This window comes from Pongo abelii, chromosome Y, assembly GCF_028885655.2.
Source record: "Pongo abelii isolate AG06213 chromosome Y, NHGRI_mPonAbe1-v2.0_pri, whole genome shotgun sequence".
NCBI lineage: Eukaryota > Metazoa > Chordata > Mammalia > Primates > Hominidae > Pongo > Pongo abelii.
Genome location: NC_072009.2, coordinates 40,391,790 through 40,407,523, shown reverse-complemented (window position 1 = coordinate 40,407,523; position 15,734 = coordinate 40,391,790). Strand labels below are relative to the sequence as shown.

General features: G+C 37.5%; 1 protein-coding gene across 1 annotated transcript in view; it reads right to left on the bottom strand.

Annotated features, from left to right (window-relative positions):
• The window catches only part of LOC129053245 (deleted in azoospermia protein 1-like), a 66,884-nt gene that overhangs the window by 27,335 nt on the left and 23,815 nt on the right, over positions 1-15,734 (bottom strand). Inside the window, exons 9-15 of the mRNA XM_054545365.1 lie at positions 11,391-11,537; positions 11,027-11,118; positions 10,416-10,467; positions 9,922-9,985; positions 9,693-9,832; positions 787-933; positions 421-512 (exon numbers count right to left, since the gene is read on the bottom strand). Coding sequence (XP_054401340.1) covers positions 421-512; positions 787-933; positions 9,693-9,832; positions 9,922-9,985; positions 10,416-10,467; positions 11,027-11,118; positions 11,391-11,537 — 734 coding nt within the window. The remainder of the gene's footprint in view (positions 1-420; positions 513-786; positions 934-9,692; positions 9,833-9,921; positions 9,986-10,415; positions 10,468-11,026; positions 11,119-11,390; positions 11,538-15,734) is intronic.

Below are 15,734 nucleotides of genomic sequence, written 5' to 3'. Positions count from 1 at the left end.
AGATCCTCTACAAATACTACTTTTTCTTAAGTAGAACTATGTCAAAATGTGCTAGGATTAGGGTACTGTGAAAACTTCATTGATTAACAAAGAATTCACATCTGTGAACCTGAATTTAACTTACTATCTAAGACAAGGTGGTTAAAATTAAAGATGCTGTGCAGTGTATGAAGAAAACAACAATTTGAGAAAACTGATTAACTCACCTGTATGAAATAAAAATTGCAGACATTTCAAAACAAACATTAGAAAAATGATTAAATAAAAGAACTGGTAATAACCTTTTATCCCCTACGTGAAAGAAATTAACACCGCAAACAGTTTCATTTACACAAGGGTCAGAATATCAGTTTTGAAGTCTTGTCTCATACCTATAGAACAGGGGACTAGAGTTCAGATATTTTTGATAAAATTACTCACCCTTTGGACACACCACTTCGATTTGTGATTATCTTCACTTCTTTCACTGAACCGTATCTACCTAAGCAGCTTCTGATCTCAGTTTCATCCGTCTATGGAACAGAATGGAACGTCAGAGTAAAAATTCAGCATTCAAAAATTTCAACTTTACTACAATTTTACTACCATGAGGGGGAAATTTCTTCCCCATTTATCCCCAAAATGACCAGTAGCTCTTTGTCAAAGATATTTTTAGTACCTATGGGTCAAACCTGAAAGCAATTCTAAACCTCCATGAAGTACAAAAACACATTAAGTTTGTAACAGGGCCCAAATCCCACTGTTCATGATGTACTTTAAGGTAACAATGAGGTATGAATACAATACCCTATCATCAATTCCACCAACGAAAACAGTGTTTGGCATGATTTTGCCTTCTGGTAAAACCCAGCCTTGGCTAGCCGCAGCTGATGAAGACTGGGTGCTGGCCTCTCTGCAGATGGTTGAGTTGGGAGTCTCAGGATTTGCAGCAGACTGTAATTTGGAAAGTAGACATCATAATTACGTATGCAGGCAAAACCCATACACAATGTGAAATATCATTTTTGTATTTTAAGTATAATATATTTTACATAAGTTATTTTCATTGTAAATTAGTCACCAGTGCAGCTCAGTGCAGGCTCAGGATTTAAACTAATCAGAGGACATCAGCATGGAATTTTAACCAAAGGATATACTACTTTCTTAAACCTAGTGTCGCTCATCACCGTGTCTTGTATAATGCTGTGGAAGAATACTCATTCAGTATTTGTGAAAATACTCTGTGAAGTAGTTAAAAAAGACACCCAAAACTAGAAAGTTTAGATTTGTAAAAATTAAAGTTTTAAAATCATCCTGTTCTACATTCGTGAGCAACTTTTCACTTTACTGAGTAGACTAAAGATAAACCTTAAAAAAAAAAAAAAGAAGCCGCACCAAAAACAAAATAAACCTCAATGTTTTAAACCAATTTCTTATAATCTTCTTCCCTAACGCTAGGGTGTTCAAAGCATCTTCTGAAATAACATTTTTCTTCCTGAGTAACACAAAATCAGTCCAAGTGATAATTCTAATTTTCACAGTGGCCTGATAGATATAAATGAGTGAATTCATTTTGTACGTATAAAGTGGTAAAAGTGGAAAAGTGGTATGCCAATGTAAGTTAGTGTCCTGTTATTTGAATTTATTTTCAGCAGATTTGTTTTCGAGTTTCTTTTTTGGCTCCACTATTTAGCTGACTTATTTTGAAAAAAGTTTAATTAAGAACTAATCGAAACATCAGGAAACTACGACACATCATTAATTTAAAAATCACTGGTGAAGTGCTGTTGACTCTGAAAGCACAAAAAGCTGCCTAAGAGAAAGCTATTACACATACAGCTGTCTGAAAGAAAACAAAAGACGAAAGAAACTGTGTATCTTTTTGAACAACACAATAATGTTATAGTAGTAAGAAAGGAGTTCCTACTTTGTTAATTAGATGCTAGAAGTTACTGATTCTACACAGCTTTACTATACATGAAATCTAAATTGTGAAATCAACTGAAGCCGAGGTTACTGCACTTCTCTTTTCTTTCCTGCCTGTACTTGCTATTTTGGGTTTGTAACTAATGCCTAATGCTTTCCTTTAACAGCTTTATTTCATGACAGTGTTGTGGAAGAAAAATTTAAAACACTATTTTTAAGTTTTTCCTTTCTAAAAATGTCTTCCATTATTGTTTTTTCCAAATGACATTAAGCTGCATTATCTTGAACTATTAGGAACCTGATTAGATTTCCCTTCCCTATACACAATTCACCAATTCCTTCTCAGTTCATTCAGAAATCCCAAACAGAATAAAACAAAAGAAATTCTGAAATTCTTGTAGTTCTTCTCTTTTTCAATTCCCCCTTGATTTGTGGATGAACTTTGGCTATGTTTTTCTTTGATAAACAAGCTACATTACAGTATTGTCTCTGCACCATAGTGTTTGGATGTATTTTAATTTAGAAATCTAACATCTGGCAGAAACCTGTATCAGATTATGAGAGGTTATGGAAATGCACTGATTCTCAACTGGGCAAGATTTTTGAGCCCCAGGGGCATTTAGCGACGTTTAGAGATTGGCTGTCACAGCTAAGATGTATTCCTGCAATCTGATGGGCTGAAGCCCAGCCATGCTACTGCACATCCTACAATGCAAAGACAGCCTCCTACAATAAAGAATTATTTGGTGCCAAATTTGCAAAGGGTCTGGTTAAGAAACCTTGTGACAGTGCCACAAGAATTGAAGAGGAAAATTCTTGTTTGGGAAGAACCTGATTTCCATTGCTCACGAAAGTGAATCTTTTCATGACCTCAGTTTCAGTTTCCTTGCTTCAAAACAAATGGCTGGAAAAGATCTCTGGTGCCTCTTCTGATTCTCATACTCATTTGGATACCCGAAACAACCGTAGTTTGGTAAAGAAGAAAAAAAAGGCATTTGGTTTTATAAGAAGTTTGACTTTAGCTTGGATCTTATAAACTGGCTGCCTGCTCAACTGGAATCGTACATATAAAATTCACCGAATCTCTTTAATAGAGTCATCATATTTTAAATTAAGGAAGTAATGATCATGTCCTAGTCCTCGGCCAGCAGGTGGCGATCAAAGCAAACAAAGTAAGCAACGTACTTCATTTTTTGCAATGTACTTCATTTTTGCCATGGCTCGATTAGCAGGGATTGTTCAATTCCCACGTGTGTGTATTTATACATAATTATATAATGTATATATAAAAATCCACAATCAACAGACAACCTTTGGTTACTTCTAAACTATGGCCAAAAATATAAATCAATGCTTAGGATAAGAAAAGTTTAAGTTTAAAGAAAGTACCAACGTAACCGTCAATGGCATCCTGAAAACAAACTGCATTAAAGAAGTAATTTTCTTAATCATATCTTCAAGTGAGTTGTTGAATTTTGAAATGAGAAATGTTGGAATAGTAAACAGGAGTGAGCTTCAAGACCATCATATACACAACTCTCATTGCCACATAGAGCAAATACATTCCTTGTTACATGTGGACAACCAAGTGACGACGACAGCTAAAAGCTGCAAAAAAATTATCGTTATTTAAACTCCTGGGAGGTCAGCTCCTTTGCCAGTATTATCTAATTCAATTACTGTGTCAACATGTAAGCAAATTGGTATTTATATAAACTGACCAGGAAAAAGCCTATCATTTGTAGTCAGCAAAGTTACATTGGCAGCAAAAGAGGAGGAGCAAATAAAGAGAGTGATAAAATTTAGAAAATACGACGTGAAAATCAGAATGAAAACTTTAGTAAATCAAAGCGCAGATTCTCGGGGAGTGGTGCGTGGGGAGGATGAAATTCAAGCAATAAACAATCCTGGCAAAACAAAGCAAGAAAACACAAGAAAACAAAAGTATATATGAGACCTGAAAAATGGGTTGTGGCCACAGATAATAAAAGAATGCTATGCCGAAACTCTGTTTTCAAAGAGGAAGAAAGTATTTCTCAACGCATTTTACAAAGCTAAAAGCATATAAGCAACAAAGCCTCACCCAGATGATCCATCCCTGCCCTCAACACAAATGGGAAATTCCAGCAGTATATAAAGAGTCTAAGTTTATATTGGGAATGCAAGAATACTCAATTTGCAGGACACATTACTTTAATTCATCACTGAAAATCATTTGACAAAATACAGCACTCATTTTTAAATTTTTTTAAAACCCAAGTAAAATAGAGATAGAGGAATCTTCTTTTCGATCAATCTCATTCTACCCTATCATCAAGCTTACAAGTGAACTAGTTGAGTCAACTGAACTGAAAATAGGAATAAGGTAAGGGCACCAGGGCACCTCCTTATTACTCCTATATATTTTTTCCACTATGTATGACAAAAGTGAATACCAATACAAAGTCTTCTATGAATCAGTAAGAAAAATAAAATTAAAAACCTAATTTAAAAAGCTAAAGATCAATGATCAACTTCAATGATGATTTTAAAAAGTGGGCATCAACACAATGTAATATTTTCCAGCTATTAGGCTGACAATTTAAAAAATACTAGTAACTTTCACTGGAATGGGTGTGGAAAAGAGAGCGCTCTACACACCGTCAATGAGAAAATACCAATACGTGATTTACCAAGAGTACTGTGGAAAAGGTGCATCATGATTTGATAAGCGGGGATACTCACCAGTATACTAAAAAGGAGAAGTAGTTATAAAATTGTTATAAAAGGGGCAAAGTGCTTTCACCTAGCTATTTCACTGATAGCAATTCATCTCAAGAAATTAATAGCAGAAGCGTGCCAAGATATTTACACAAAGATATTCATGGCATCGCTTTTTTTCAGACTGAGTCTCTCTTTGCTGCCTAGGCTGGAGTGCAGTGGCACAATCTCAGCTCACAGCAACCTGCGTCCCAGGATCAAGTGATTCTGCTGCCTCAGCCTCCCGAGTAGTTGGGATTACAAGTGTGCGCCACCACGCCTGGCTAATTTTTTTGTGTTTTTAGTAGAGACAGGAAACAAAAATCATTCAAATATTCCTTCACATTTTCAAAAATACATGAGATAACACAATATTGAAGTACATACGCTGGCTCCTTTAATTTGTTATTATAATAAAAGAAACGGAACAGAAAAAAGAATTACTTTAGGTTTCTAATCTCTGACGTTCTTGTTGTTAACTCTATTATGTAAAACCTCAACTTTTTCCCAATTTTCTGGGGTTGGTATTGTGGAAATCTCAAGGATATTAGTTCTTGGAATTTATTACCACAGATATGATTATGGGTCACATACACAGTCATATCTATGAAAAGAGACGCAGAGGACTATTATTGTGAAGCAGCCAGCTAAAATACAAATATAATTCAAATTCTGTGCTCTAAAAGGTGGGTAGTAATTTTATTTCACTCTGTCTTTCTAAAAAATTGATAAAAGTCAGTCTGGATGTTTCAGCTATTTGACGGCAAAGATGAAAAAAAACCATGCTACAATATAGAAGGGGACACCAAGTCTCAAAAAACTGTTCTACAGTGAAGTTTTTGCTAAGTACATTCCTGTCAAAATATTATGCAATTACTTCTAAATAATACGGAGGCCTTCATTCTAGACTAATTCTAAGTGTTGTCTTAAATTTTAGGTACATTTCACTACTTTAAAATGGCAAACTATTCAAGCAATTTGTATAACAAAGGGCTCAATAATATCTGAAAGTAAATCATTTTAGTCCCTCTTAAATTACCTGACAATTATATACAAGCAAATGACATCCAGTGATGACGTGAACTGCTGAATTTGGATAAGTAGGATATGCCTATAAATAAAGTTTACAGCAAGAATGTATGAATACGGTAAAACATTTTGTTAATTAGAAATACTATTCCCAATATAAAAAACTATGAAAAAGTTTTAAAACATTACTTTTCTATATACAGCACCGCAGATTCTAAATGAGTGACTGATTTTATGAAGAAAGAAAGATTCTGTCAAGTGAGGCCCTTTGGCTGGGGAGGAGGAACAGACTAATGAAAAAAGAAGTGACTATTTCACCAGACAAGTTGACCTTATTTATACTGTGTACTTATGCCCACCCAGAAGTTATTTCTTATTCTGGTGATAAGGCTCTATTAAGACAGACTTCAATGTAAGTTAAATTAATGCATTTGCTTTCTTTCTTTCTTAAAATACTTCCAAAGGGTTTTGTATTTGACAAGACCACAGGGTAATATGAAGTTCTCCTATAAATGTTACGGCTTTTTCTGTACTTCATTTCAAAAAACTAAGGGCGGTATATAATCCGCAACTGGAAAAGAGACAGTATAATGTCTTCTACGATTCAATAAATACTTAGTGATTGAAAACATATACATAGCATCACACATGAATACACCCAGATTACGTAATGGCTCACAGTAAATGTGAGGAACAGGGCTTTTTTTCTAGCCATCGTTCACAGGACGAAAAAGAAGCAGAGGTATACCCTACCCGTTTCAAGTACATGGAAAATGTCAACAAACGAGAGACACTGAAGAACTATTTCACCACTATTTTCTTACTTTATTTTCCATCAAAGAAAATGTCTTTTAAACTAAGACATAAATAAAACAAACTAAAAAGAAAATAAACGTTAGTTATCACCAGTAAGTGACAGAGTATGTCAAATCCTACTTTAAATATCAAGGTAACCAGGATCAGAGAAATTACATGCCAGACACTCACGGGATTTATAAATATAGTAAAACACATCAGAAATCTCCCCATTCCAGAACCAGAATATACCCAGAAGTCAGCAATCTATATGAGGAGGCATCTGGAAAACACTGCAAGTAAAGAATAGCTGGATGAATTGCTAACCTTAGAGAAGAATAAACTAGGCAGACACACGAAGACAGCTGCTTTCAAATATTTTTGGAACTAGTTATTTGGCGGGAAAGCAGTTCGGGTGTTTTAGAGGTAGTATTCTTTTTTCTTCCTATTCTTATTTAAGAGTAATTAATAGCAAAACATTTCTGTTTCTCTTGAACACTTTTTTTTTTTTTTTTTTTTTTTTTTTTTTTTTTTTTTACGAAGGGAAAGGCCAGAGGCAGATTCCAGGCAGATACACGCTCATTCTAAGGCCACATTAATATTACCTTTCATGGACTGTATAGTCAATCTAAAAGTAACTGAATTCTTATCATTATGTGGACCAGCCATTGCTTAAGCATGCAAAAACCTGGGAGAGAAAAAGGCACTGTTGCTCCCATAAGAGTTTAAAATTGGGTTAAAAAGAAAGTAACAAAATGTGCCACATTAATACAAAGAACGATTTAAAAAAACTACAGGCACGTATGAAATAGAAAAAAATCAAGAAAGAACAGGGAGTGTACGTTTGGCACATTCACTTTACCTGAGGTACAGCATAACTCCTTTGCTCCCCAACAGGCCGCTGTGGTGGCATCTTGGGGGAAAAAAAAAAAAAAAAGGAAACCAAAATTATTCAAATATTACTACACATTTTCAAAAACACGTGAGACAGACAACATCGAAGTACTTCTCATGCTGGCTCCTTGGTTAATAGAATAAAAGAAACAGAATAGAAAAAATAAGTACTTTAGGTTTCTAATCCCTCAACTTCTTGTTCTTCCTTCTACATAGAAAATCTCACCTTTTTCCCAATTTTCTGCAAATCGCATTGTGAAACTCTCAAAGATACTAATTCTTTGAATTTGGTACCACACATATGATTATCGGTCATAGATATAGTTGTATCATTGAAAAGAGACCCAGAGAACTACTATCATGAAGCAGCAAGCTAAAATAAGAACACAATTGGAATTCTGTGCTCTAAGAATTGGGTAAAGCTTTTACTTCACTCTGTATCTCTAAATTCATGAAAGACAGTCTGCATGTTTCAGCTCTTTGACGGCAAACATAACAAAATACATGCTAAAACAAAGATGGGAACACCAAATCTCAGAAATTGTTCTACAGAAAAGTTATTGCCAAGTACCCTCCTGTCAAAATATTATTTCATCACTTCTAAATACTACAGAGGCCTTCATTACGCTAATTCTAAGCGTTTTCTAAAATTTCAGGTACACTTCACTAGTTTAAAATGACAACCTATTCAGGCAATTTGTATAAACAAGCAGAAGGCCTCAATGGTAGCTGAAAGTAAATCATTTTACTCCCTGTTCAATTAACTGATTATTATATAAAGGCAACTGATATCGAGTGATGACCTGACCTGGTGAATTTGGGTAAGTAGAATAAGCCTGAAAATAAAGTTTACAGAAAGAATGGATTAATACGGTAAAACACTGTTATTTTAATTAGAAGGAAGTATCATTCCCAACGTGACAAAAATAGGAAGAACATTGAAATAGTAATTGTTTCTCTACCTACAGCAATGCAGATTTCTAAATGAATGACAGACATTATGAAGAAACAAATATTCCCTGTCAAGTGCTACCCTTTGGGTGGGGAAGGGGAAGAGACAAATGACAAAAGAAGTGCCTATTGCACCAGCCAAAGTTTACCTTATTTACACTGTCTACCTATGCCCACCCAGAAGTAATTTCTGACACTGGTGATAAGGCTCTATTAAGACAGATTTCAACGTAAGTTAAATTAATATATTTGCTATTTCTTTGGCAAAATACTTCCAGACTGTTTTGTATTTGACAATATTATAGGGTAATACTGTAGTTCTTCGACAGATGTTACGGCTTTCTCGGTACTTCATTTCCACAAATTAAGGGCAGTATATAAGCCACAAATGGAAAAGAGACAGTATAATGTCTTCGACGTTTCAATGAATACTTACTAATTAAAAACATACAGGTAGCAGCATTCATGAATACACCCATATTCAGTAATGGCTCACCGTAAATGCCAGAAACAAGCAGGGCTTTTATTCTAGCCATTGCTCAGAGAAGGAAAAAGAAGAGGAGGTGTACCCTACACATTTCAAGGACATGGAAAATGTCAACATATGAGAGACACTGAAGAACTATTTCACTACTATTTTGTTACTTTATATTCCATCAAAGAAAAGGTCTTTTAAACACACACAGAAATGAAAGGAACGAAGAACAAAATAAACGTTATTTATCACCAGTAAGTGACAGAGGATGTCAAATCCTACTTTAAATATCAAAGCAACCAGCATCAGAGAAATGACATGCCAGAAACTCACGGGATTTATAGACAGAGTAAAAGAGATCAGAAATCTACCCATCTCAGAACCAGAATATATCCAGAAGTCAGCAATTTATATGAGGAGGCATCTGGAAAGCATTGCAAGTAAAGAGGAGCTACAGAAATCTACCCATCCAAGAACCAGAATATATCCAGAAGTCAGCAATTTATACGAGGAGGCATCTGGAAATCATTGCAAGCAAAGAATAGCTAGGTTAACTGCTAACCTTAGAGAACAATAAGCTAGGCAGACACATAAGGAGAGCGGCTTCCAAATGCTTTAGGAACTAGTTATATGGGGTGAAAAAGGAAGAGATAGGAAGAGATTTGTTCGTATGTCTACAGAGATCATTTCTCAGAGAAAGTCTCACAAAGTATATAGAAGATTTTTAGCTCAAATAACCAACACTAAGAGTAAGAAATTTCTAACAAAAGTAACAAATTTCCCATTACTCACACTGTTCAAACAGGGATTCCATTGCCACTTACTATGGAAAGTGTAGATACAATTCCACAGACGCAAGGATGACTACAATAAACAAGAGAACAGGAACATAAGCAGTTCTTACCTGAACGTACTGAGTTACAGGATTCAGCGTGATTAGGGGCTGCAGGCAAGTTTCAGTGTTTGGATTCCTCCAGACGTTCTGAAACTGTGGTGGAGGAGGAGGATTAAATACCAAAGGACATGGCTGCACATGACGAGCACCTTTTTGAAAAGCAAGAAGAAAAAAGCCTACTTTTAGTTATTTGAAAAGCTACCCGGGTCAAAAAAGAACAATTTCTTTTCCTACTCACAGAACTTTTGTTTCCTGATTGCAGGGCCCAGCTTCAGCTTTTTACCCTGGAGATGTATCTGTGACTGAAAAGAGAACAGTAACAAAACTAAAATCCATTTTCAAGTCTTAGCTTCCAAGACTTGGGTAAACACCTAAAGTCTTCTAAAGTGCCTATCATCATAGACGATCAGTGACAACTACGCACCAAATTAAAATTTGTCATCATGAAGCTACCTTACTTACCCTTGCCACTCTAATCAGTGTCAAGAGGCATCAAGTGAAAGTTGATCAAAAGCTTTTCATCACCCTGTCTCCAACCTTTCCTGTCTGTAGTTCGTGAACCTAGGTGTCCACTCAGAAATAAACAGGATCTATCAAGTTATGGGAGGTGACTCTGAGTTTGGATTTTGAACAGGAAGTCTAGCTTCCTCCAAATTTTACACAAGTCTGAGTATATCTCTAACACTAAACGTCGTAGCAGTAAGATAAGAAAGAGATTTTTCTATTACTTACCTCTACTATCTTCTGGACATCCACATCATCAACAAATGAAACAAATCCATAGCTATAAAGGCAGACAAATGAAGCATAAAATCACCATCATACAGTACATGGTTCAGAACTTCTACTATTCTATATACAGAAGTGATCATGACCAAAGATGAATAATATACCATGATAAGTATTTGCTAACATGCACATGACAGATCCTCTACAAATACTACTTTTTCTTAAGCAGAACTATGTCAAAATGTGCTAGGATTAGGGCAGTGTGAAAACTTCATTGATTAACAAAGAATTCGCATCTGTGAACCTGAATTTAACTTACTATCTAAGACAAGGTGGTTAAAATTTAAGATGCGGTGCAGTGTATGAAGAAAACAATTATTTGAGAAAACTGATTAACTCATCTGTATGAAATAAAAATTGCAGACATTTCAAAGCAAACATTAGAAAAATGATTAAATAAAAGAACTGGTAATAACCTTTTATCCCCTACGTGAAAGAAATTAACACCGCAACAATTTCATTTATACAAGGGTCAGAATATCAGTTTTGAAGTCTTGTCTCATACCTATAGAACAGGGGACTAGAGTTCAGATATTTTTGATAAAATTACTCACCCTTTGGACACACCACTTCGATTCGTGATTATCTTCACTTCTTTCACTGAACCGTATCTACCAAAGCAGCTTCTGATCTCAGTTTCATCCGGCTATGGAACAGAATGGAACGTCAGAGTAAAAATTCAGCATTCAAAAATTTCAACTTTACTACAATTTTACTACCATGAGGGGGAAATTTTTTCCCCATTTATCCCCAAATGACCAGTAGCTCTTCGTCAAAGATATTTTTAGTACCTATGGGTCAAACCAGAAGCAATTCTAAACCTCCATGAAGTACAAAAACACATTAAGTTTGTAACAGGGCCCAAATCCCATTGTTCATAATGTATTTTAAGGTAACAATGAGGTATGAATACAATACCCTATCATCAATTCCACCAACAAAAACAGTGTTTGGCATGATTTTGCCTTCTGGTAAGACCCAGCCTTGGCTAGCCGCAGCTGATGAAGACTGGGTGCTGGCCTCTCTGCAGGTGGTTGAGTTGGGAGTCTCAGGATTTGCAGCAGACTGTAATTTGGAAAGTAGACATCATAATTACGTATGCAGGCAAAACCCATACACAATGTGAAATATCATTTTGTATTTTACGTATATTTTATATAAATTACTTTCACTGTAAATTAGTCACCAGTGCAGCTCAGTTCAGGCTCAGGATTTAAACTAATCAGAGGACATCGGCATGGAATTTTAACCAAAGGATATAGTACTTTCTTAAACCTACTGCCGCTCATCACCGAGTCTTGTATAATGCTGTGGAAGAATACTCATTTAGTATTTGTGAAAATACTCTGTGAAGTAGTTAAAAAAGACACCCAAAACTAGAAAGTTTAGACTGGTAAAAATTAAAGTTATTAAAATCATCCTGAGTTGAAAATTTAGGGGAGGAGCCAAGATGGCCGAATAGGAACAGCTCCGGTCTACAGCTCCCAGCGTGAGCGATGCAGAAGACGGGTGATTTCTGCATTTCCACCTGAGGTACTGGGTTCATCTCACTAGGGAGTGCCAGACAGTGGGCGCAGGTCAGTGGGTGCGCGCGCTGTGCGCGAGCTGAAGAAGGGCGAGGCACTGCCTCACTCGGGAAGTGCAACGGGTCATGGAGTTCCCTTTCGTAGTCAAAGAAAGGGGTGACAGACGGCACCTGGAAAATTGGGTCACTCCCACCCGAATACTGCGCTTTTCCGGCGGGCTTAAAAAACGGCGCACCAGGAGATTATATCCCGCACCTGGCTCAGAGGGTCCTACGCCCACGGAGTCTCGCTGATTGCTAGCACAGCAGTCTGAGATCAAACTGCAAGGCGGCAGCGAGGCTGGGGGAGGGGCGCCCACCATTGCCCAGGCTTGCTTAGGTAAACACAGCAGCTGGGAAGCTCGAACTGGGTGGAGCCCACCACAGCTCAAGGAGGCCTGCCTGCCTCTGTAGGCTCCACCTCTGGGGGCAGGGCACAGACAAACAAAAAGACAGCAGTAACTTCTGCAGACCTAAATGTCCCTGTCTGACAGCTTTGAAGAGAGCAGTGGTTCTCCCAGCATGCAGCTGGAGATCTGAGAACGGGCAGACTGCCTCCTCAAGTGGGTCCCTGACCCTGACCCCCGGTCAGCCTAACTGGGAGGCACCCCCCAGCAGGGGCAGACTGACACCTCACACGGCCGGGTACTCCAACAGACCTGCAGCTGAGGGTCCTGTCTGTTAGAAGGAAAACTAACAAACAGAAAGGACATCCACACCAAAAACCCATCTGTACATCACCATCATCAAAGAGCAAAAGTAGACAAAACCATACAGATGGGGAAAAAACAGAGCAGAAAAACTGGAAACTCTAAAAAGCAGAGGGCCTCTCCTGCTCCTCCAAAGGAACGCAGTTGCTCACCAGCAACGCAACAAAGCTGGACGGAGAATGACTTTGACGAGCTGAGAGAAGGCGGCTTCAGACGATCAAATTACTCTTGAGCTACGGGAGGATATTCAAACCAAAGGCAAAGAAGTTGAAGCCTTTGAAAAAAATTTAGAAGAATGTATAACTAGAATAACCAATACAGAGAAGTGCTTAAAGGAGCTGATGGAGCTGAAAACCAAGGCTCGAGAACTACGTGAAGAATGCAGAAGCCTCAGGAGCCGATGCGATCAAATGGAAGAAAGGGTATCAGCGATGGAAGATGAAATGAATGAGATGAAGCGAGAAGGGAAGTTTAGAGAAAAAAGAATAAACAGAAACGAGCAAAGCCTCCGAGAAATATGGGACTATGTGAAAAGACCAAATCTACGTCTGATTGGTGTACCTGAAAGTGACGGGGAGAATGGAACCAAGTTGGAAAACACTCTGCAGGATATTATCCAGGAGAACTTCCCCAATCTAGCAAGGCAGGCCAACATTCAGATTCAGGAAATACAGAGAACGCCACAAAGATACTCCTCGAGAAGAGCAACTAACTCCAAGACACATAATTGTCAGATTCACCAAAGTTGAAATGAAGGAAAAAATGTTAAGGGCAGCCAGAGAGAAAGGTTGGGTTACTCTCAAAGGGAGGCCCATGAGACTAACAGCGGATCTCTCGGCAGAAACTCTACAAGCCAGAAGAGAGTGGGGGCCAATATTCAACATTCTTAAAGAAAAGAATTTTCAGCCCCGAATTTCATATCCAGCCAAACTAAGCTTCCTAAGTGAAGGAGAAATAAAATACTTTACAGACAAGCAACTGCTGAGAGATTTTGTCACCACCAGGCCTGCCCTAAAAGAGCTCCTGAAGGAAGTGCGAAACGTGGAAAGAACAACCGGTACCAGCCGCTGCAAAATCATGCCAAAATGTAAAGACCATCGAGACTAAGAAGAGACTGCATCAACTAACGAGCAAAATAAACCAGCTAACATCATAATGACAGGATCAAATTCACACATAACAATATTAACTTTAAATGTAAATGGACGAAATGCTCCAATTAAAAGACACAAGACTGGCAAACTGGATAAAGGGTCAAGACCCATCAGTGTGCTGTATTCAGGAAACCCATCTCACGTGCAGAGACACACATAGGCTCAAAATAAAAGGATGGAGGAAGATCTACCAAGCAAATGGAAAACAAAAAAAGGCAGGGGTTGCAATCCTAGTCTCTGATAAAACAGACTTTAAACCGACAAAGATCAAAAGAGACAACGAAGGCTATTACATAATGGTAAAGGGATCAATTCAACAAGAAGAGCTAACTATCCTAAATATACATGCACCCAATACAGGAGCACCCAGATTCATAAAGCAAGTCCTGAGTGACCTACAAAGAGACTTAGACTCCCACACATTAATAATGGGAGACTTTAACACCCCACTGTCAACATTAGACACATCAACGAGACAGAAAGTCAACAAGGATACCCAGGAATTGAACTCAGCTCTGCACCAAGCGGACCTAATAGACATCTACAGAACTCTCCACCCCAAATCAACAGAATATACCTTTTTTTCAGCACCACACCACACCTATTCCAAAACTGACCACATACTTGGAAGTAAAGCTCTCCTCAGTAAATGTAAAAGAACAGAAATTATAACAAACTATCTCTCAGATCACAGTGCAATCAAGCTAGAACTCAGGATTAAGAATCTCACTCAAAACCGCTCAACTACATGGAAACTGAACAACCTGCTCCTGAATGACTACTGGGTACATAACGAAATGAAGGCAGAAATAAAGATGTTCTTTGAAACCAACGAGAACCAAGACACAACATACCAGAATCTCTGGGATGCATTCAAAGCAGTGTGTAGAGGCAAATTTATAGCACTAAATGCCCCCAAAACAAAGCAGGAAAGATCCAAAATTGACACCCTAACATCACAATTAAAAGAACTAGAAAAGCAAGAGCAAACACATTCAAAAGCTAGCAGAAGGCAAGAAATAACTAAAATCAGAGCAGAACTGAAGGAAATAGAGACACAAAAAAACCCTTCAAAAAATTAATGAATCCAGGAGCTGGTTTTTTGAAAGGATCAACAAAATTGACAGAGAAGAATCAGATAGATGCAATAAAAAAATGATAAAGGGGATATCACCACCGATCCCACAGAAATACAAAAGGAATTTGTATTTCAATTCCTAGAAATTTCAAAAGAAATTTGAAAGGATCAACAAAATCGACAGAGAAGAATCAAATAGATGCAATAAAAAATGATAAAGGGGGTATCACCACCGATCCCACAGAAATACAAACTACCATCAGAGAATACTACAAACAGCTCTACACAAATAAACTAGAAAATCTAGAAGAAATGGATAAATTCCTCGACACATACACTGTCCCAAGACTAAACCAGGAAGAAGTTGAATCTCTGAATAGACCAATAACAGGATCTGAAATTGTGGCAATAATCAATACCTTACCAACCAAAAAGAGTCCAGGACCAGATGGATTCACAGCCAAATTCTACCGGAGGTACAAGGAGGAACTGGTACCATTCCTTCTGAAACTATTCCAACCAATAGAAAAAGAGGGAATCCTCCCTAACTCATTTTATGAGGCCAGCATCATCCTGATACCAAAGCCGGGCAGAGACACAACCAAAAAAGAGAATTTTAGAACAATATCCTTGATGAACACTGATGCAAAAATCCTCAATAAAATACTGGCACACCGAATCCAGCAGCACATCAAAAAGCTTATCCACCATGATCAAGTGGGCTTCACCCCTGGGATGCAAGGCTGGTTCAATATA